The 22,492-nt window shown below is 36.0% G+C and overlaps 1 protein-coding gene across 10 annotated transcripts in view; it reads right to left on the bottom strand.

Moving 5' to 3' along the window:
• Positions 1 to 22,492, bottom strand: part of NCOA3 (nuclear receptor coactivator 3) — an 85,374-nt gene that overhangs the window by 5,163 nt on the left and 57,719 nt on the right. For 7 of the 10 annotated variants that reach the window (XM_063350478.1, XM_063350476.1, XM_063350480.1 and 4 more), the window contains 20 exons: positions 21,263 to 21,370; positions 19,385 to 19,557; positions 17,635 to 17,735; positions 16,491 to 16,665; positions 15,749 to 15,937; positions 15,393 to 15,494; positions 14,448 to 14,588; positions 13,070 to 13,217; positions 11,757 to 12,145; positions 10,597 to 11,483; positions 8,915 to 9,050; positions 7,632 to 7,820; positions 6,868 to 7,107; positions 5,356 to 5,482; positions 4,703 to 4,874; positions 3,616 to 3,912; positions 2,417 to 2,521; positions 1,715 to 1,940; positions 1,340 to 1,514; positions 629 to 770 (listed from right to left, as the gene is read on the bottom strand). In XM_063350478.1, coding sequence (XP_063206548.1) covers positions 629 to 770; positions 1,340 to 1,514; positions 1,715 to 1,940; positions 2,417 to 2,521; positions 3,616 to 3,912; positions 4,703 to 4,874; positions 5,356 to 5,482; positions 6,868 to 7,107; positions 7,632 to 7,820; positions 8,915 to 9,050; positions 10,597 to 11,483; positions 11,757 to 12,145; positions 13,070 to 13,217; positions 14,448 to 14,588; positions 15,393 to 15,494; positions 15,749 to 15,937; positions 16,491 to 16,665; positions 17,635 to 17,735; positions 19,385 to 19,557; positions 21,263 to 21,360 — 4,212 coding nt within the window. In that variant the 5' untranslated portion in view covers positions 21,361 to 21,370. The remainder of the gene's footprint in view (positions 1 to 628; positions 771 to 1,339; positions 1,515 to 1,714; positions 1,941 to 2,416; positions 2,522 to 3,615; positions 3,913 to 4,702; positions 4,875 to 5,355; positions 5,483 to 6,867; positions 7,108 to 7,631; positions 7,821 to 8,914; positions 9,051 to 10,596; positions 11,484 to 11,756; positions 12,146 to 13,069; positions 13,218 to 14,447; positions 14,589 to 15,392; positions 15,495 to 15,748; positions 15,938 to 16,490; positions 16,666 to 17,634; positions 17,736 to 19,384; positions 19,558 to 21,262; positions 21,371 to 22,492) is intronic. The other 3 variants (XM_063350484.1, XM_063350486.1, XM_063350485.1) reach the window with 3 other exon arrangements.

The raw sequence follows: 22,492 nt of genomic DNA on the forward strand, positions 1-22,492 counted from the left end.
TACTTGAATAAATTCAGCTTATCTCGGTATTACATTGCTCATCCTTGGCATTTTGTGAAAAGATTACAGCAAAAGTATATTTAGTATTCCAGCCTTTGCAGTGCCTGTTAGTAGCTCATTTTTCCTTAAATAAGGGAATTTCTATAGTTCCTTGCTATGCATACACAGGTATTGTAAGGTATTATTAAGGTTAAGTATCATCATCAGCTTCTGCCAGGAGGAGGATACTGTGCTACCAGCAGTCTAGGTCTGACTCAGAAGAGCTATTATATATAATCTTTTACATCTGCTGAAGATACTTTGACAATCTCTGTTTTTTGCTGTCTGGGGTTTCTCCAGGCTCAGAAGTATTTAAGCATCCTTTGTGCAATTTAAACCTTGATCCTACCTATGATACTTCAAAGTCAACAGCTAATCACAGCATAGAGCTTGGGTCCATTATGTATTTGATTTAAACATCATCAAAAATAAGGTATCTCTTGGGACGTACAAACAGTAGTTCTACAGACGTAAATATAAACAGGATAACTGAGAACAGGTTTGTGCCAGAGGAATGGCTTGAAGCAAGCTCTACTCAATGGGAAAAGAATCAACAGATCTTTTCATCAAGTTTTTATGTACGTCTTACCTGATCTGGACCCATCGGCATCCCTGACATAGGCATGGTATTGATGTTCATCTGTCCAATATGGCCACTGCTGCCATTCATGTGCATCATACTGTACGCTGCTGGATTACCTTGATGGCTGAACTGCTGCTGGGGGAAAGAACTGAAGCACAAAAGGACAAATAAAATTACCTTCCAAGAAGTTTACACATTGATATATTGCCTTCCCTGCAGCAGCTGGCAACACATGGAAGATAAAACTATTTTTACATTTACTTGTTTCTACATAATATCTGTTTAATGTAGAAACAGAAATTTCCCTCCCAAAAGGAATTTTGAATTTTTAGACATGCCCAGAATTATGTGTATGCATTTCCTATTGTAACCTTTTTGGAGGCTTCTTACTCTCTTACTCTTCTTACTCTCCACTGTAATACTATTCTGAACTTCTGTGTTTCCCTCAAGTTATTTTTTTCAGTATTCAAAGACCAAATGTTGCTTTTAATTACAAAGATTGCAGAGGTCCAATATGAATAAGTGGAGCCAAGCATACAATACATTTAATCAGTCTGCTTCCTCAGCCAGAGCAGGATTAAGGACAACGCAGACACTAGAGGTATAATTATTTTCCCCTCTTCTAAGTCCTCCTGGTACAAGCTATTTAACGTAGCTCCTACTTCCGACAAAGTGAAAGACAATTTTTGACCTATAGGTTATAACTGAGAAGTTCACCTGCTCCTGGCCATGCTTCCCGACGGCCAGCCCTTCATCTCAGGGGACTGGTACATTGCTGCTGTCTGAGGATGCTGCATCATAGGATTCTGGGAGGCTCCAATTCTTGAGGACATCATTGGGTTGGGAGGACTTGATACTCTGCTAAATGCAGGATCAGGTTGTTGGCTTATTCCTTAAGAGACAAAGGACAGACAATATTTCAGTTATCATCACCCAGTATTTTTAGTTTATCTTCTTGCAGTGATGGGAAGGGAAAAAGTCATCCCTTTTCACAGTAGTATTTTCAGAATGATTGGCATTTAGGCAGTTTAAATAAATGAAGAAAAGGAAAAGAAAACCAGACAGACAAAAAAAGAAAGTTAGTACTAGTACCATAATTAGGTGGATAGGGGAATTGCTGTGGAGGAACTTGAGCCATTGGAGGGCCTGTCAAAGCACTATCCATGCTTCCTGAGGCAGTCACATTTGGTGGTGGACTGAAGGCCTGAGGTTGCTGCTGCTGCTGCATCATCATCGCCATCCTCTGTTGTCTAAAATGATGACTTATTAGCTCCCTGTTACGTTGAGCCACCATTTGAGCATTAAGAAAACCTTGCTGCTATCCCCCAAAGAAAAGAAAAATCAAATTAGAAAACACTTTAACAAATTAAATCATGTCACTCAATCAAGTCAATCAAGCCACCTACACTTTTGCTAACTCTAAGACCCAGCATATCCACTACCCAAACAGAAAGTTAAGAAAACCCACAGCCAGTACAAAAATCATCAAAATAGCAAAGGTTTTTCATTAAGTTGTCATTAGTTTTAAACAAACAATAAAGTAGATTATCTATCACATCCTACATGGAAAAGACTACTGACACACTGTATTGATAGCATGACCTGATGAACAAATCCCTCTGAAATCTCATGAATGAGAAGTAAAAAAAACCCCACCTTTTTTTAATTGCACCGGGGAAAAAAACAAAACAAAAAGGAATGCTGTGGGACCATGAAAGAAGGTCTAAATTCTAAACAGATGTGTAAAAGATGTGTCTAAAAATGACTGTTTCAGATGGCTAGTGTAATAATTACCTGTGATCCCACCTGTGGCTGCATAACTGGTCTCATCACTGAGGTATTGCCACTGACTGGATTTTCCATTTTCATTTCAAGCGCTTGACGGGTCTGATTCATAAACTTGGAAAAAGACATTTTAGCACTATTAGCTTGAAAATACCAGTTATCTGAATAAAGTAATAAAGCAACTTCTCCAAAAAACATTCTTTACAAACCTCTTGAATCCTAAAGTGCAATGGTTGATTTTTTGCCTTGTTTGATGTGCCTGAAGTACCAAAATACTTGGTTAAGCAGCCCAAATGCACACAAAAACTATCCAAACAGTGTAGAACTAACTGGCTTTTTTTTTTTTCTTCCTCAAAATTAGCACCTTTTAAGAATAAATATATAGCAAACTACCTATTTGTTCCAACTCATGTTTTGGGCAGAAAGGTATAACCACTAGCTTTGCTTAAAATCATAAAATTCTGTCTCCTTCCCTCTCCATCAAAAAACTCCAAACCCATACAGATGGAATTAGTGTCACAGAAGAACCAAGAGAGAACACAATATTTCCTAAGGTCCATGTCACACAGCACTACCTCCGTTTTCCGAGTTTTGTTTGTACATTGTATTTGATATCAGGACTGCACTTTCACAGTGATGAAATCATGGGGCAATTTTTTAAGCCGTGCTTTCAACCCAGGGTTAAGATCTATGTGGCTGTATCTACTCTCTCACACTTCATCCTAAGAAAATACCTAAAATGACATCAAATCAATAAATGGGAAAGCAAACCCATATTTCAGTAAGCCCAAATGATTAGTTAGAAAACATAGTGAAAAAGAAGTAACATTTGATTTACAGGAGAAATGCAGCTGCCATTTAATGCTATCAGTGAGATTCGGAAAAAATACTAAATGTATAAAGAGATCATCCAGCGCTACGTCGTACAAGAGTATTGTTTTAAAGTAGCAATAATGCGTGCTGCAGGAACCGATCCAATCTGTGGCTAAGGAGGCTGATGAAGAAGAAACCCTTGTCCTAATAAAGGTTCTTTCACTCCTACAGCCATTAGGCACTTGCTGGGAAAAGCACTGTCAAAATGAAAGATTTGTCCTTTCAATCATCTGCCGTAATGTCAATTTTCACATTCGTGAAGCAACACAATTCAGTGTGCACCTTATTCCATTCTGAAACAAGAAGAAAGTGTAAACTCAGGAGCAAAAGATTACCTGCTGCCCCTGAAGCCTCTGCTGGAGCTGCATGCGGAGCTGCTTTGGTGTATTGGTTCGAGGTCTCATCACATTTGCTCTAGGATGCATACTTTGAAGTGGAAAATTGCTCTGTTGGCTCATCTGATTCATCACTGAATTAAAGGTTGGCTGTTGTCCCTGAATGTTACTAAAACTTCCTGGCATTGCTGCCCCTTGCCCTTGATAAGGCTGACCATATAACGAAGGCTTCTGGTCAATCATAACTGAAGATTCCTGACCTTGAAATGAATCTTGTTTGGGTTCCAAAGCTTGTCCCTTCAACAGATACAAAAGTGTTTTCACTAGCAGTATATTCTTTAAGTAGGAATTCCGAAAGAAACAATAAAGCTAACACACCATACAACAACTAATAGTTTCTTGGGTAGAACATAGCATGGGCAGATTACTATTAGTTTTGTCTCCAGACAAATGAAATAGCAAAAATTATTATTAATAATAATAATTTTTTTAAATGGGTTCTAATGCACGCTGCTTACATAGGCAGACCAGTATCATTATTCAAGCCTTTCCACACTTTTGAACTGCTATTTGTAGAAATGACAGCTAGATTTTGTGGTTTTTAGCAAGTTTCAAATTATTCATATAATTTCTTTTTCCTATTTGCTATCCATGCAAATTCAAGCTGGAACTGGAGGAGACAGAAGCGTCCTACTCACTAACACGTCACTGCCAGTCAAATGTTTCACAACCCAAGCTCAATTAACAATAGTTTACTAAAGAAACCCAACACAATTTGCTGCTTATAGAATTATAATGATTTACACCCAAAAAACCACCAACCCTATATACCAAGGCATATTACAATAAACTTAGATAAGAAAATGCCATTTTATGGTTTTGTAATGCACAAGAAATTTAAACAATATTCAGCTTCTCCAATTAAAATCACTACTCAATGTAGGTGCTTCAAAAGGCAGATTTTGGCAAATGAAGACAAGGAGGTGAGGAGACAGAGGGAGTGAGGAGGCCCTCTTCACTTTCTTTTCAAGTAACAAAATAACACAGGTTTTTGGAAAATAAATGGCCAAAATCTCTGTTTGCTTACTTGGTTTACAAGATCAGGAATTCCTAATGCTCTGTCAATTTCTTCCAGACCTGTGACATCTGTATTACTCAGCAAAGTGTGCAGCTGATCCAACAGTGCCCTTTCGTCATTCTGGCCTTCCACATTTGGTGCCGGACACAAGAGGTCATCCAAAGAGTTTCTAACTAATTGTCTACAAATATAAAAACATTACAACCATTATGGACTATAAAGGCATATACATAGTTTTTATATAATATTTTGAACTGGAGATGATTAAATACTATCATCACCCAGAAGACTGAAGTAAGAATTTAAGTCCCAAATTTAGGTCCTAAAATGTCCAGTCAACTGCCATGTATCCTTGAACACACAAAAATTCCATTTCTCCTGGCTTCTGCATGTACCACAGAGACATAATTTCAGATTTTCCCACCTCTTTTCTCTGTGCCTCCCAACTCAAGGATTGATTGATTTTGTTAGCAATGCCTTTTGTGGAGCTGGGTTAAAAGATATCCGGTGTCATACCATCAGCAGAAATGGAAATAGATTCTGACTCCAATCTGTTATCCCACTGCATATGCTACATTAATTTTTTTTCCAGGTCTTAAATTCTTCCGACAAACAACGAACAATTGGATTTAAACTTATCTTAAAACCTTCCCCAACTCTACCTGTTTTGTGAACCCCGCGATGCTTGCTCCATGGACAGCATGTTGTCAGGCCACGACCCTGGCTGGTTAGATGGTCCTGGCTGTCCATACGGATTCCCCCCCATGCCAATGTTTATCTCATTTGGCCCTGCAAGGGAAAATATTTGTGTGATTTTTAAAAAAGAAAGGTGTCATCTTGCTCTCCCAGTGGTCACATAAAGGTTGTGGATGATCACACAAATTGTCAAGCAGCTTCATGAGCTTTCCATTTTAAAGCATGTACATACACAAACTCACACTCAAGATAATTTCAGAAATATAACAGACCACAGATTCAAATATGTCAGTGACCTAAAGCTGCTACCTACCCTGTTAAAGCAGAATTGCTATTTCTAATCCTTAATCCCCTAAAATAGGAACTTGACAGATACAGCAAGTTTACATCCAAAAAAACGTGAGTTTTCTGGCCAATGATATCTGGGTACTAGCAAATATACATTGTCATAGTGACATCAACTACATTTGGCATTTTAAATTCCAAAACAAGTGAAAAACAAAAGAAACAGAAGGTACATAATGACATTTTACTCTTTGGGAGTACAGCCTTCCTTCTACCTATTCAGAGACATACAGCACTACATAGGAGAGTTTGTGTCATCCCATTATTTCCCAATATTTGTAGGAATCACCTAGCAATAATGATTCCTAGGAAGCTAAGCTGAGGAATTCTGACTCAGTTAAGACTGAAGAAATTTTTTCCTGGTTTACCCTTATATCCACATGACACGTTGAAACAGTAAGTCTGTCTATGAGAACTGGTAACAGCTGGTTACCATGGTAGCCTTACATGATAAAGAAAAGGGAAAAGGAGCCCCACTGTCTATTTTGGCCCTTTTTGTGCACGCCAGCATTGGCACATGAGACGGGACAATTTCAGCACTAGGCTAAATCTTTGTCAGGGACATAGAACAGAAAAAAACCACAAGCTTTAAGACTCTCTTCATATTTTAGACATACAGCTTATTTTCTCCCATGCAAACATGAATAGAGAACCTGCATTTGCAATGTGGTTTTATATTAAATTTGGATACTCTGTGTGAGAATTTTTAAATACTTAAGAAAAAAAACTTTAAAAAACCTTGATTACCAAGAAGTTAACAGCAAAAACACATCTATATCAAATACAATGAATCGGAATACTGGTTACCTTCACATATAATCATAGATAGCATTTCATTCCTGGAATTTAGCAGAGAAATACTGCACTAAAGAAATACACAGAAATTATCCCCAAAAAACCTGGAGACTCAGCATGAGTTATCTGTACATGAAACACACAGATATCACCAGAAGAAAACAAACAGAACACAAAATAGACATTAAATGTCCCAGTCAGCAAACAGTCTTTACCTCAAAAAGCCTTTGGACGAAAAGTTAGTATTCTACCAAAACCGAGAAGATTTGGATGATGAATGCTTACTGAGAAACTAGTGAGACTGTGCTAGGTAGGACAATAAAAGGTAAAGAACTTACTCATGTGAATCATTTGCTGTTGTAGCATTGGTCTTGTCCCAGGTATGCTATTGGAACGAACGGGCAGCCCAGACATGGAGCCACCCACCGAGGATCTGGGGAGGGACGCACTAAACTCGGGTCCTGGTCTCAACATCGAAGCAGAACTTGTAGGTTCCAATCTGTTCACCTTTGAGTTTGGCAAACCCCACTCTCCCGACTGATGCTGATTCATCGCTACATTTCTGTTGGGAGCACTTGCTATAATAAAGAGCAGAAAATACAGTAACTTTTCATCTGGAATACATTACGTATTTAGGTCTTAGTATTCTTTTCAGGAGGGGTTGTTTTGTTTTGTTTTACCAACAAGGCCATCTGCCAATGACAGAGCAATGCACCACAAAAGCATCTAAAGCTTACCAAGCCAAGTTCTAAATCATCAAATGACTATATTAATCTAAATATATTTAAAAATATTAATGACTGACTGCCATCGTGACCTGTTCTTTCTTCTATATATCAAGAACATTAAAAACTTGAAATAGTAAAAAATAATTTAACTACTAAACAAAAGTAAATTACTGGTAATAATACACAGATGGTAAATAGTCATGTTCTCATAATTTTAGCTAGGAATAAAAACTAAAAAGTATTTATATACTGATGGTAAAATTGTTACTCTTTAATGTTAAGATTTCTTCTAGCCAAAATTATAATTTTGCAACATTTTTTACATGAAAGCTTTTTCCTTTACAATGAGATTTATTTGTACACGATCAACAAACCTAGATTTGCTCCAAAATTTTCCTGGCTTTCAATCATTCTTGGACTTCCACCCATCAAGTTTTGCTTTTGTAACATGGAGAACGCGTTGACATTCCTCACTGGAGCACTTGAGCCCACAGGGCTGTCTAAAGACATGGCTCTGGTGAAAGGTGGGCGAGAAGACGGCACAGACTGGGGACTCCTCACACCTGTTGAAGAATTAAAAGATGCATGCAACTGTATGTTTTAAATAGAAAGTACAATTGATGACTTAAAAAAAAAGAAGTCTGATGTATTTATGGGCACATATATTTGACCTTGAACAAGCCAGGAATAGTTATTTTGCTTATGTTCTCACTACACAAATCACATTTTGACTACATAGAACCTTTTACAGAAAAAGCAAAATGCAGTTCCCTTTGGCCCTAAACATAAAAAGGTTCATTTTAAGTTCTGTAATGATCCATGTTTTTAACATTTGGAAACACACTGGTATTACAGACTCCTCGATATATATGAGCGGGCTGCCCAGCCTTTGGACAACTCTGACATGGAGACAGAAAGAAGTCAAATGGTTCTGAACAAGTTGAATCCAGGTGCAGTGTGTTCCTGAGCACAGTGTGCTACGTGGACTTATTAACCCAGAAGTTACTGTGCCCCACAGCCAATAGTGTCAGTGGCCTCACGTGTTCTTGTACCTGTTTCTACATTTTTCATGATAGGTGTTTCACCTCCTTAGGTTGCCTTATATAATCAACATTACAAAAGGAAGTGACAACTGGTCTATTAGCAAGGTTATCTTTCCCTCCTACTCAGCTTCCTACTAAGGAAGAACATCCCTTTCAATGTCAAGGAGGAGAACTGATTAGAATTTGCAGGCTACAAGATGTTTTCACATAGAGTAAGTGGAAAATCAAAAGCTTGTCACCAATTCTGTATTATTTCTCTAGTCATCTATAAAGAACAAAAATTCTCAATTTTAATTTACAATTCACAAAACATTTTTCCTGATGTCTTGTCTCTGGGCAATCTACGTTAGATGAACCCAGAAGAAACCGTAAAATAAGGAACTGAAGTTAACGTTACTCATTGTGTATATAGCAGAGGAGTGCCGTCAAGACAGCTAACAGTTTACATAATAGCCTATGAAAGCATAATTAGCCATTTTGCATTACAATTGTCCTTGAAGATATAGGAGATCAAGAAAGTATTCTCCAAGGATTTGAGGATGCATTATGTTTACATCAGGTAAGAACACCACCCTAATTTTAAAACCAAAGTGATATTAGATTAAATTCCTTACCCAATAGGGCATTTCCTTGAAATAATGCTTGCTTTGTTCCAAGGTTATTTCCATTTGCAGACATAGCATTATTGTAAAACTCTGAACTAGTCAGATCACCTAGAATTGCATCCAAATTATCCAAGTCTCCACTCATCTGAAAAAGACACAGTGAAATAGCAAGGTTATTTACTATCATATGCCTATCCTTCAGCTTTTATTTAACTCCTCACTGATCTTAAAAGATATAACTGGAAGACAAATGTTTTAGTTCACTGACAGTACCTTGGGCTATCTCTCAATTTCCTAAGAACTTCAGATATCATTTAGCTATATTTTTTTTAGAGTATTTTGCTTGTCTAATTTTGAGAATTAGGAAAAACTGGACGTACACATAAATAAAATGAAAAGCACCTATGAATATAAACATTTCAGTCATTACAAATTACAAAGATAAAAACACTAATGAGAGCAAACAACATCAAGAATGTTTACCATTCAGTGATAAATCATGTATTTGTCATACACAAAAAGCCTTATTTGATCACTGGTAAACACAACAACATATGAAAAGTACCCACAGATTTTTCTAGTCAATTGGAGTCCTAACCTTCTTTAGAAATTCGTCTTTAAATCAGATGAGTTTTAACAGAAAAAGTATTGCATATATAGTGGATTCATATCTTCACAAAATAAGCTTCTCTGAATACGTTAATTAGATCTCAGGAGCAAGTACCGAAACTACGCATGGGTTACTATTACACAGTTGTGACTTTTCCATAAGTGGTACTCAAAAAAATGTTATAAGGTGTTTCATTTATAGTCAGCCATTAGCTAATACAAAAATTGGGCAGTAATTTTTTATTTACATAGCTATTACCGACTTGGGAAATCCAAGTTCTAAGATATCAACATGTTTTCAGTAAACTCTGCCATACTGACCAGTATTATTTACTTTATGGCAGTTCCAAATGTGACTTAGGAACTAAATACAACAGAAATATTATCTACGCTTTATAATTTTAAGAACAGCTGTCCCTAATAAGCGTACTGCTGCTTTGAGGAGAGCTGTTCCTTGGTGATATATATAGTTTACTATATCACGACATTTCTTGTAATTTCAACTCTAGAAACACTGAAACAAATAAATATACATGTACTTATTTGAATGCTGAACATACATGTATTTGGAACAATATTTTCCCTCATTTAAGGAAAAAGAGAGTGCTAAAAACAGTGAATGAACTAAAACCAATCTATAGTTATTTTAAGTATTACACATTTTTGTGTATTGTTTATATTTTCAAAACAAAATAATGTTTTACCTTCTGCTATTGTATTGCACATTACAGAGGCAGTTACAGCTCCATTTCCTAATAAGCCATAAACATAAACATGTGCTACGTGAAATAGCAGGTGTTAAAGATCTGATTTTAAGTAATAATTTCTAAATATACACTACCTTAATCATACCATAACTTGATAACATTAGTCCAGCACTTCAGTGCAGCATATTCGGATATATATATCTCCTGTAGTTGTCTTTGTGCTTTTTCAGTTACAGTAAAACCTGAGCGTATAGTTTCACATCATTTGCACAGAACTTTCTTAGAAATGTTTACATACACATACTATATTTACCCATTCACTGTAATAAGAAAATATTGGTTTGTTCGCTACCATCATTTTACATTATACTGTACCTCCTCCGCTGGTTCCGTTTTTATTTTCATCTCTTTTTCTTGACTAGAAGTAGGAATTGTAGAACTACTGCATTGTCCCATTTTATTGTCCACACTTTCTACTTTAGGCTTCAAGTCTTTGGAAAGCGGGTCCTTACCATCATCTTTATCTAACAGATATCTTAGTAAAGCATTGTTTTCCTTCTTCTTTGGGCTCAGTTGTTCCTGTTTGACAGTGCCTTCTCCGCAGGGCGCTGTATTACTAGCATCATGATACGTGTCTTTACCAGTAGCTTCAGCTGTGATCTTGGCTACCTCTGCAGGAGAATTACCATTCTGCAACAATTTATGTAAAATCCTATGCTTCTCTTGCAGGAGCGACCCATGCATGTTTGAGGAGGAGGAGGATGATACCCCTCCAGATGTTGACGAGGAAACTCCTGAAGGACTGGTAACGTTGGTAGAAGATTCTTTACAATTTGAGTCTAAAGGCGAGTTTGATGCTGTAGAATGTCCTCTTTCATCTGAAGAACACGTGAGTAGCTGAAGCAGTTTTTTATGCCCTTTGCTTTCAGATGGTCCTCTCTGACTTTCAGGTGCCTCCAGATTTCCCTCTTTACTGTCTTTTTCACTAAGGAGATCCCTGCTGTTTGACTGGCAGATGGAACTTTCCACTTGGTTTTGTTCACAATACAAACCAGAAGGGCTTTTGGAGTCCTGGGTACTCGTTTTACTTTGCTGAGCTATGCTCATGTTTGGGGAATTATCCAATTTTGGACCCGGTGAAGAAAGCGTTGATAAAAGGGAAGTTCCAACACCCTCACTAATGGCTTGAAGAGCACTAAGAGAACTGCTAGAGAAAGTGCTGTTGCCGGTGTTGCTGGCAGAGCCCATTGGAGAGTGCATACCTGTATCACACGACAGAGATCACACTTATTAGACTACAGTACTGTCTGTATCTACTTTTCCTTTGGGTTATGTACGACTGCCACATTGAGTTAATTATTTTAAAATAAAATTTTACCATGAAATTAGGTATACTACATTTAAGTAACATATATAAGGTCATCTAGAAATATTTAAAAGGATGAGAGATGCGATTCCGATGAAAGTGTGAAAAGATAGCTTAAAAAAAAAAACAAAACAAAAACAAAAAACAGCTTATAGCGAAAATAAAATACCTGTAACTGGAGAAAACTGGTGTGAACTCATTTTTGGACTTCCTCGATTCCTAGGAGATATCATTAGATTCTGTTGGTTGGAAGCTAAACCAGGACTACCATGTGGTGGGCTACTGATATTTAAGCCGTAACTGTTGTTCTGATAAGCAGAGGACTGCATTCCGGGTCCAGAGTTCACTGGCCCCATATTACCAGGGCCTCCATATCGAGTGCTGCTGAGCTGACCCACTGCACTGGGATCTCCCATACCATAGTTCCTGTTCTGCATTGGCACGCCTTGACCAGGTGACATGTTCATAAGACCACCAACAGAATTTGTGTTTCCAGCCACCGGTGTTCTGATGTTCTGCCCAACTGAATTAGGATTCGGCCGATATCCATTTTGTTCTCTGTAAGTTCAACAACATCCCCAGAAACCCCAAGAAAACAAATTAAAACCTTATTTGGAATCAAGTGCTACAAAGACAGAATAACATTATTAAATAATTTTCCAAATATTTTTTTCTAAGAGAGCAGTGAGAATTCAAGCTTCCACAAAAGCAGAACTAAGCCATGCCGCTCATTTATTCATTACAGAAGTGCTTGGCCCTTTAGGTGATTTCAGTTATAAAGTGCGTACATAGTATCACCCCTTCAAAAGGCTTTCATCGACAGTCATTAGTCAGATTTATCAGTTTAAACATCTTCCTCCTTTTACTCCCTTCCTGAGTCAATGCATGACACCATTCTGCTGTGCACACTAATGATGCCCTGAACAATCTCAGCTACTCATTTTTCAGCATCTGGAGGCACTTTAATGCCAGAAGCCGACAGATTCCCTCCAGAGTGGCATTTCAATTATTCTTGTAATCAACAAGAACAGGTCACGGGAAGTGCCATTTAAGCTATGTTTAACTTTGAGTCATCAATGATGCATCTGAGGGGGTTTTGTTGTCTTTTTAATTGGTCTGCAGTTAAAAAGAGTAAGATAAGGCATGTAACTAAGCACTTCTATTTTCAGTGTTTCATCATCATAAATGGTAACCCAAAAGAATAATGAATACAGGCTCCATGGAGGTACTGAGGAAAAACCTCTCTTCTGACTGTGACTGTCTTTCTGCCACACGTTTAAGTTGGGAGTGTCAGTGTCAGGTTAACACATTTATTTCTATGCTATGCAACTCTGCTTCCCAAGTTATTCCCCCTCTGTTTGAGTTTTAATCAGATAAAATATTTTGGGTTGGGTTTGTTTTTTTTTTTAAGGTATCTTCAATGTCAGATATATTTTTAACAGCTATGACTCTTAAATGACAAACAGATACCACTGATTTCACCTTTGAAGAAAGTGGGTAGAGACAAATCCATGGCGGTCATTAGTTACAGGATTTCGAAATAGTTTACTCTTTGTTTGCGCTGTCACTATCGTACCATCCGCTAAAGAAAACCGATACAATGGTGTTTCAGCATGACCTTGTGTATAAGCTGTAAAGGAGATAGACAAATACAATTCATATTTAAAACCCCAAGAATTATTAATATGCACTCTACAGACTTTTAAAACAATACCCTTTATTTGCTGAAGATTTAAAAGAAAAAAAAAAGACACACACAAGATAGATATTCAGAAAAATGAAGTATTACACATTTTTCCCTAAATTAGTAGAGGGAAGACAAAAGTAAACAAGGTTATTTTGATGCTGTAGTATTTTGTGCTCAACATGCACAGTTGGCAAAGTTCTACATTTGTTAACAGACTTCCAAGGCTAGGTTAGTAGGTTTCTGTGGTTTCTCCTTGGGGAGAAGGACTAATCAAAACTTTAATATTAATTGCAGTAAAATATACAGGTAATTAATATGCAACAGAAATGAAACTTGGAAGCCTTCAGATGAAGTATTTTTCAGTTTAGAAGTTTTATTTCAATCAAAAAAATTGTGGAAACCACTGCTTTTAATCTGAGCTCCAAATTCCTTGTTAATTTAGGATTTATTTAATCAGTCAAGTTGAAGAACTTCCAGAGGAATGGAAACTTCATTTTCTGCCAGTATGAGTTTCTCTTTATTTAATGTCCCCTCTGCTTGAATTACTTTGTGAATCCTTCAAAAAGACTAGAGTTTAGAAAACTTAGAAAATGTCATCTTTCTTACTGAAGACAGTGGCTGTACTTCACTTTATCTATCAAGGTTATCAAATTAGCATTACAAAATACCTAACACTGGAACACCAAAAATATTTTGAACCCTTCTGTCTTGAATAAGAAAACGGCATCAACACAACTTTATCACTTTTAGTGAGCTACCCTTTAACAAAAGAAAGGATGAATTAAAATAAAAAGTCAAACTCATGTTAAACAAAGGTAACAAGCTAATGATAATTAAGGATTACATGTTACTACAGAAATATAGCTGTCATTGTAATTGCTATATCCATCTGTGGAAAAACAGATTGCTTCAGGCTCCCAGATCGTGTATCTGATATCTTCCATGGAAATTATCAAAAGAGACACATTAGGAAAAACCAAATAACTTCCATCAGAATTCCTATTTCTCAAGAGGTCATCCTCCTTCAGCTTGTAAATATGAGTCACAGCAATTAAGACTACCAAAAAATATGAAAAAAATGAACACAGGCAGAATTCAGCATTTTTGTTTGTCAGAAAAAAAACACAGCCATTAGGAGAAGCATTACGACCAACATTGCAAACAGATTTTTACCTTCATGATAGTGGCGTTTGTTTGACCATGACTGTCCATCATTATGGCATAAGAACCTCTGAATACACCGACGAATTATATCTTCAAAGCCAGGTCTCATGGAAGACCGTAATGAGTTTGTATCAATGTTGACAAGTTTTCCTGTAACAGGAAAGAAAATACACAAGTTAAACTCTCTATTATATTACTATGCCAATCCTTTTGTATAATTACGGTACATATCTGAAGGCTCCAATATCACCATTTTAATTGTTCATCAGCCTAACACCAAATTTTGAGTATGCAGAAGTTACATTTATGAATTATCTGCTATGTGAGAATATGATGCTGCTTGTTAAAACAACAATATTCAAAGGGGTTTAGATAACTGAATAAGAGGAAGTTAAGTACCCACAGGATAATGCCAGAGCTTTAGAAAACAGTAACTTTAGCCTCTGGTTACAGGCACCCAAAGGAGGCATACACAGTAAAATTTTCAAAAATACTGACCAACTACATCCACAAATGAAAATCATAAATACTAACCGGTATCCGAAAAAGCCCCATCCAGATTATATAAGTATTTCAATTTAAACAGCGTAAACCACTTTAAACATTAGCTCACATACTGTAGAAAAATACAAGCTTCAATTATGATTTAAAATATTTCTTACATGTAAAGAAAAGCACAATGACAACCACTTGAAATGTTGCCAAGTTAAAACACAAGTAATGTTTTATACAAGCTGCCAAACAATAGCATATTAGCGTAGAGACAGAAAACATGTCCCACAGTTGTTATTATACCTCACTGCCGACAGAGGTATATTGCAAAAACCAGCTGGGACTTCTCATTATGAATTCTGCTAGTCACTACAGGTACATGATTGATTTACCTACTTGATTTATTGAAAACAAGCACATGGACACAAAAAAAGATACCTTCATCTTGGGTACGTTTCTCACCTGAAAGATCATGTCTTGTAATAAAGCTCTCTGGATTTGTTGGAAATACCCTTTCTGCAGTTGTGATACGACGTGCCACACAAATCATACAGGACTGCAAATCTGTATTTAAAAAATAATGTTTCTTCTTTAATTTCTCTCCTATTTTATTCTATTAAAGCATCTAATAAAATAGCTGAAGCATCCTTCATTGTTAAAATGGAAGTATAAACAATAAGAATTTACATTTTTGCATTCTGTTCCTACTTACTTAAAAATGGATTGGAGAAGCTACAGATTTTGTAACACATAAGAAATACCAAAAAGCTTTACTCAGAGATTTCTTTTGCGCACAGTAATTCCACAAAATTTCCTACCTTCCCCCTCTTCCATCATAGCTCTTGGCTGAGATAAAGCAAAGCACTGCATTGTTTCATATCTTTGACGTGTATCCTGGTGGCTGCCTACATCTTCCAAAAGATCATGAGAGGTTTTCACCATCATCCGGCAATTGAATGTATGACTCTTCTGCCTTGGTGTTTCATTGGTCCAAGCAACTCCATTAACTTAATAGAACACAGTAAGAATTTATAAAGATTTTCAGATAAAATCAAGTCATACCTGATTTTTCTTAATTTAGATACCTTGTTCCTGTATTATAGAGATTAAAGACTATATTAAGACGCTTTCTCAATACACCATCAGTTTTACACCTTGGGAACAGTAGTATCGAAAACCAAGTAAAAAAACCTCTTTCTCTTAAGTGACACTTCCAGTTACTTGAAGGAGAGCTGAAAAGTCACTCACATATTTAAAAAACAAGTTTCCTCAGCTAGTCTTATGACTTTAGGCAACGTGTTCCTTTAGTATCCTTGCTTTAAGTTACAGGTAAACAAACTGCAAAGGCTAAAGTACCGTGTGAAATTCTGGCACACTGATTTCTGGTGGTGTGCCTTAGTAACAACATAGTAGTATTTTTCAAGATTAACATACTTCTGTGGTCAAATATTCTTTGTATAAGTAATTTGTTTTGAAAGGTTATCCGTTACAAGTTGTTTTGTTCTTCTCTGATTGTTTTCAAATAGCCCGGTAACAGTGTAGTAAGTCAGCTTTTATTACCTGAAGATTTTGGTAAGTTTTTAAGAAAGTCCTTCCGGTCCTCTTCATGCAAGATACCATATACGCTCGTATTAACCAAATCTTCTTGTTTATATTGCAGATACTGTGTGACATTTTCTGACACAAACACTATGTTCCCATCTCGATTTACAACAAACAGGAAACCGTCCAATGCCTAAATATTAACATGACAACATATCATATAAGACACACTGCCTAATTCTGAATATAATTTAGTTTAGAAACTATGTGGGTGATAAATGTCAAGTTACAATACATGCATTTCTCTTCAAGGGTAGAGCTGAAGTTTTACATTTTTCTCTGGGAAAAGTTGTGTCTGGTAAGGAATGATTTCAATATTAAAAATTAATTTGTTCATTTGTTATTGCATTGAGCTCTTTGACAGTGATAATCAGCCTTCTTGTTTCATTCTTGCTTTATTTGAACACAAGATAATGAATTTGTAACATTATTTCAATAGCTGGCAAATTGAAACAAGAAGAAATTCAGTAGAAACAAGTCATAAGACACGAACATGAAGCCATTTCCACCACGAGGTAAGGGGGTCTATTTGTATCTTAGAATACTGTATTTTCTTAACTGAAAGAAACCCTCCAATATCTATGTAAAACAGTTAAGTTTCAAAAGTGCTTTTTAATAGACTTGTAAATATAGGATTGGTTTTCTAGGAATAAAGAAAAGCTATCTGATACGCACCTTTTTTTACAACTATTATTAGATTATTTTACTTGATGGCAACATTTGTTTAAAATGCTTCACAATTTGGAAACACAAACCCCAATACATCACAAACCTCTGGTCTTTGCAAAATCTTATCCATTTATTTTAATGCCTATCCTCCAGAAAAAGCAAAATATTCCTTGTATTACTAAGCACTGCTTTAGTAGTAATTTGCTAATGACTACTGGAAAAAGTGAAGCACAAGAACATGAGAAAAAGCCAAATGCTATTCTTCTCTTTCATTCTGAAGAGAATTTCAGCAAAATTAAGAAAACATGATAGATTTTATTCCTGTCCCTTTCAATATAGTTCTTGCATGCTGTTTATTACTGTAGGATTGCAGGCTTTATTATAGTATTTTCACCTGCCTTAAGTATTTTCTTCCATAGGGATTTACACTTGCCTGTAACAAAAGAGGTCCCAATGAATCCTTATCAATAACCCCTTGACCCGTAGAAGATACATCAGCTTTCTGAACATCATCATCATTAGAAACTGCTTTTCCTGAAACCCAAAAGATACATTTCAGTAAAGCAACATTTCATATGAAGATTTTAATATTATAAGCCAGATTCTAGGAAGTGTGTGAATAAAGGCCAAAAAAAAGCATGAATAAGAGAGGAAGTCTCATACATTGTTAGTTGGTTAAGACCAGAAAAAATGTCACAGCTATATAATGCCAAACCCTTTGCTTACATAAATTGACTTGACAGTTAAAGATCAACTTGTTTTGTGAACAATATTTCTTCTGCTGCTTTTGGGATCATCTGTCTGATGAATCCCTGCTGACCCTTTCAATGGCCATTAAACACACTCATTATAACATATCTCTTCCTTATGGTTTTATTTTGATCATCTCATCGTCGTTGGCCAGTTTTCAGATGCCATCACCATTGTTCTACAACAAGGCTTTGGCTCATGTTAATATATGCGTGCATGTGTATGTATGTATACAATGAAATCACATTTTAAGAATCAAAATATCCTAAATAAATCAATTGCAGGGGAAGGTGGAATGGGAATCCACACCAAGCAGCAGAATTACAGAAAACAAATTGTAAACTTTGTTCTGTGATACTTGCTGGCTCACTAAGCAGACCACAAGAGGAGTACAACATCCTAAGGGAAGATTATCACATACTCAACTCTACAAAGAAACAGAATTATTACATTAGAATACACTAGATTACACTAGAAAAACCTTAGAAACAGAAGTTAAGATTTTTTTTTTTTTTTAGCATTGTTTTAATATGTTTTCAAAAGATGTGGCAATTTACCAAGACAGGTAAAATATATACCACAGTTAATTTGGTTTTTTTAATGCTTTGCTGTGCAAGGGAAATATGTACACTTGGCAGGCTGCTGTCATTTGGGGGTGGCTGGGGGGAAGGAGGGAGTGGTTTAAAAAAAAAATAATTTTTTTATATATATATCCCTCACTATACATTTCAAAAATTATGTTTACCGAAACTTGCTGCATTGCTATTTTCTCCTTTGTTGACTTAATTATACGAGTACAGTCAACTGCACTATCTAATTGTTTGATATCAAGCTAAATGCATTTTAAATATATTGGAGTCCAATACTTAAGCATTTATGAAGCATGTCTTAAACAGCACAAGAAAAGAAAACAAAGTCCACAGAAATATAATAGGGGAAAACAGCAATAAAAATTAATATATCTTATTGGAAGTATGTCCCATAAGAAACTAGGTATTTTTTAAGAAATTAATTTCAAAGCATTAAATTCCCTTTAAGCATGAAGTCCCTTGAAATGAAAGACAATGGTACATATTCTTCATACTGGTGGGTACTTAGTATATTGTACCAGCTGATTGTACAATGTCATGTTTCTGGTTTCTCTGTGGCTGATCTCAAGATTTCCTAGTATTTTCAGGAAACTGATAAGAAAGGTCATACAAAGTTTTAAAGCCCTGATTCCCAATAAAAAAAAGTGATATCAAATACTTGCGTACTTTTAAACAGAAAATTATTTAAGACTATTAAAGGTTTGGTTCAAGTCAAAGTCCAAAGACTTTCTCAGTGACATGCTCTTATGAAAGACACCACTCGATTTTCCAAGTAACTACTGCTCTGGGAAAGGAATCACAAGAAAATGAAATTATTTATTTTGGCTTAGCAGGGAACTGTACCTTGCTCTTTTATCTGTCGAATCTGTCTCACAGTTTCTTTTAAAATAGCACATTTGTCTGGTTTGACATTGAAATTGTCAATGTCACTCAGATTAGCAGATATCAGTTCAGCCAGTTCTTCAATGTATTTGCTTTCCTGCTCACGCCGACGCTTCTCACCACTGCAGGTCAGACTAGGAACCAAAAACATCATTTCATATACTTACATACCGTCATATACAAAAGCTGGGCTCACTCTGTGAACTTTAATGTACCTCATGTAACACTTACCTATTAAACCTATGTAGTAGTTACTCTTCCAGCAAACATAAATCTGAAGTGAATGTGTTTTGTTACACTGTTGTTTGGTTTGGGTTTTGGGGTTGTTTCAGTTCTTTTCTTTTTTTTTTTTTTTTTTTTTTTTTTTAGGAATTTTAAGTACAAATTTATCTTAAAAGGATATGAGAAAGCTACTCATCCAAAAAATCCTCCTGTGATTGATCTATCTTTAATGAAAATCGTAATTGTCTATTATAAAACTGTAACGCTCATACAAAAAGTATATTTTAACCTTAAAAGTTACTTTACATTTCTTTATAATTTATTAGACAAATCAAATAGAATTTTAACAATCTATGAAATCCCTTTGGTTTGCTTGTAACAGGACGATTACAGAAGGGGATACCTCAGAGAAATTTCTAGGCATCAGGACAAAAATGTCATCTCAACATCCAAGAAAACCAGAATCCCAGACAACCTAATGTTGCTGGATGAAGTCTCCCTCTGAAATTCCTTTTCCTACATAGGTTAATGTGCTGAGTAAAGCCACTGTCTACAGCCTAAATCAACAGAGAGAACAGTGTCATACACAGAGCATGCCAAGATTAGGAAAAGAAGGACTCAGGAGAAAGGGAAGGGGTGGGAATGGGCAGACTGAGAGAATCAAAAGAATGAATATTCTTTCAGAAGAAACCAAGTGAGAGCGTTAGGAAAGCATGCATGGACCAATACTGGAGAAAACAAATACATGACAAAGCAAGGGCTTGAAAGATAAAGAAAACTAATGAAGGGTGACAAACTGAAAAACAGAATTCTTGAATGGACAGACACTGGAGAAAAGGAAAGAGAAACTGGAATGGAGGACACTCACAAAGAGATATGGGATATGGTGGGAGAATCTGAGTATCTCATACACAATCTGTTGCATGATGGAGATAATTAGCATGGGACAGTGGGGACATATAACAAAGGGAGAAATGTGAGTTCACATGGTATTTTGGTGAAACTGAAGACAAATTTAATAAAGGTTAATACTCTGTGGGAACAAGAACCTGAAAGGATAACACAGAACTCTTAACGTGTGTTGGAAAGCAATGAAGTTGGAGAGGAGAGAAAATGGATTCCCTCAGATAACAATCTCTGACAGAGTTGAGTGAGGGGCAGGACGACAGCATGGAATGCCAAAATTTGAGATGAGCTTGCAAAGAACTAGTCTGGAGAAATGGAAGTCAGGACAAGTGCTGAACCTATTGCAGTATTCTGTGCTGACCTGAAATGAGGCCTGCCAAATCAACTACCAGATATAACATGCTGCCTTTGAAATGTCTGCGAAACAAGAAGTTTTTCTTCTTTTGCCTTGCAATCACAGCTTCAAACAGTGCTTCTTTACATGTTCACTCTATTAAGATTTCCACAAGAGTCTAATTGTACAGCACAGTTCATCAGCTTTGGCATATCTACACATAATAGTAAAGTTCTGTATCTTCACAACAGAAGCTGGCATAGAGAATTTTTCAACTGAATAAAAGGATTAGTTAGAATTTTAAATTGCAATGAAAACTTGAAAAATATTTTTAAAAACTTATAATACAAGAAGAAAAGAAGTCTATATAAACACACCTTGCACCTGGTGTATCACAGGGCAACGGTTTGCGCTTCCTTGACTCATTGGTCAAGCTATCCAAGGAGTTTTCTCCTAATCCACTCATCTTGAACATGCATCAGCAACTAAAAACAATGAAATAAGAATTGTGAATGAACCCCTAAAAATAATAATTTAAAATGCAGAGATTACTTATTTTTATAGGATTTATGAGTCAGTATTTTTACTGGAAATCCATATACCTTTTTAGTATTAAGAAATAACATTTGGTTACCAGAACATATGACCAAAACACTGAAAATACAGAAACACTGAATAAAATTTCCTTTTCTCTATGCCCCTTTTTTCTCTTCATGTAATCTAACCACTGCAGCCACAAATAATTGTCATCCTTAGGAGTAAATCAGTGGGCTTAAATGAGAGTTCCACACTTGGCTGGGTTATAATAGTAAGCTTGGCTTACTATTACCACCTCTAACTCAACAGGTTACTATAGTCTAAACTTCATATCTCTTGCTAAACCTTCTAAAATTAACACAGTTTTCTAAAACTTTGAGGACAAGCGAAGCAAATACTTCAGAACTCTTTCAACCCTATTGCTTCTGCAGCTAAGATTGGGCCATAATGCAATAAAATAACAGGTTGCTTTTATTGAAGCCTAGTTATGTTAAACAGGCCATGGCATATATCCATGACACTCATCTCCCCTCACTCCCCAAGAGGAAAAAGGAACACAGTCACAGAGGAAAGCAGACATCTATGCCAGAGCCTGCTATGCAACAATCAACAACATGCTGACGGAAGAAAAAAAACTTTACAATGGAGCTATGCTATTTATGTAGCCAGACTATTTTAGAACATAATTAGAAATACAAAATAATCTGATAATTTGCATTTGGGGTTTTTTTGTACCACAATGACAACAAGACGCGACTGGGCAGTTAGAAGTTTAGTGTTATTTTATCCTTTTTAAAGAAATTTCCAAATTAAATGTCAATTTAATTTACTGTAATATAATTCAGACTGCATTTCTTTACCCCATACAGCAACAACAGTAACTGGTCTTAAGCATTTAGGTAAGACAGTTATATTTGTTAGTTGGAGAGAAACTTTTCCATAATGTATAATCCAGGCACTAATAAATCTTTCAGGAAAAAAAAGTTCTTTAAGGATCTCCACAAGCAAAACCCACGGTTACTACAGATATTAAAAAAAAAACAAAAAACAAAAAAAAACCAAAACTGACT

Source organism: Chroicocephalus ridibundus, chromosome 12 (assembly GCF_963924245.1).
Source record: "Chroicocephalus ridibundus chromosome 12, bChrRid1.1, whole genome shotgun sequence".
Lineage (NCBI taxonomy): Eukaryota > Metazoa > Chordata > Aves > Charadriiformes > Laridae > Chroicocephalus > Chroicocephalus ridibundus.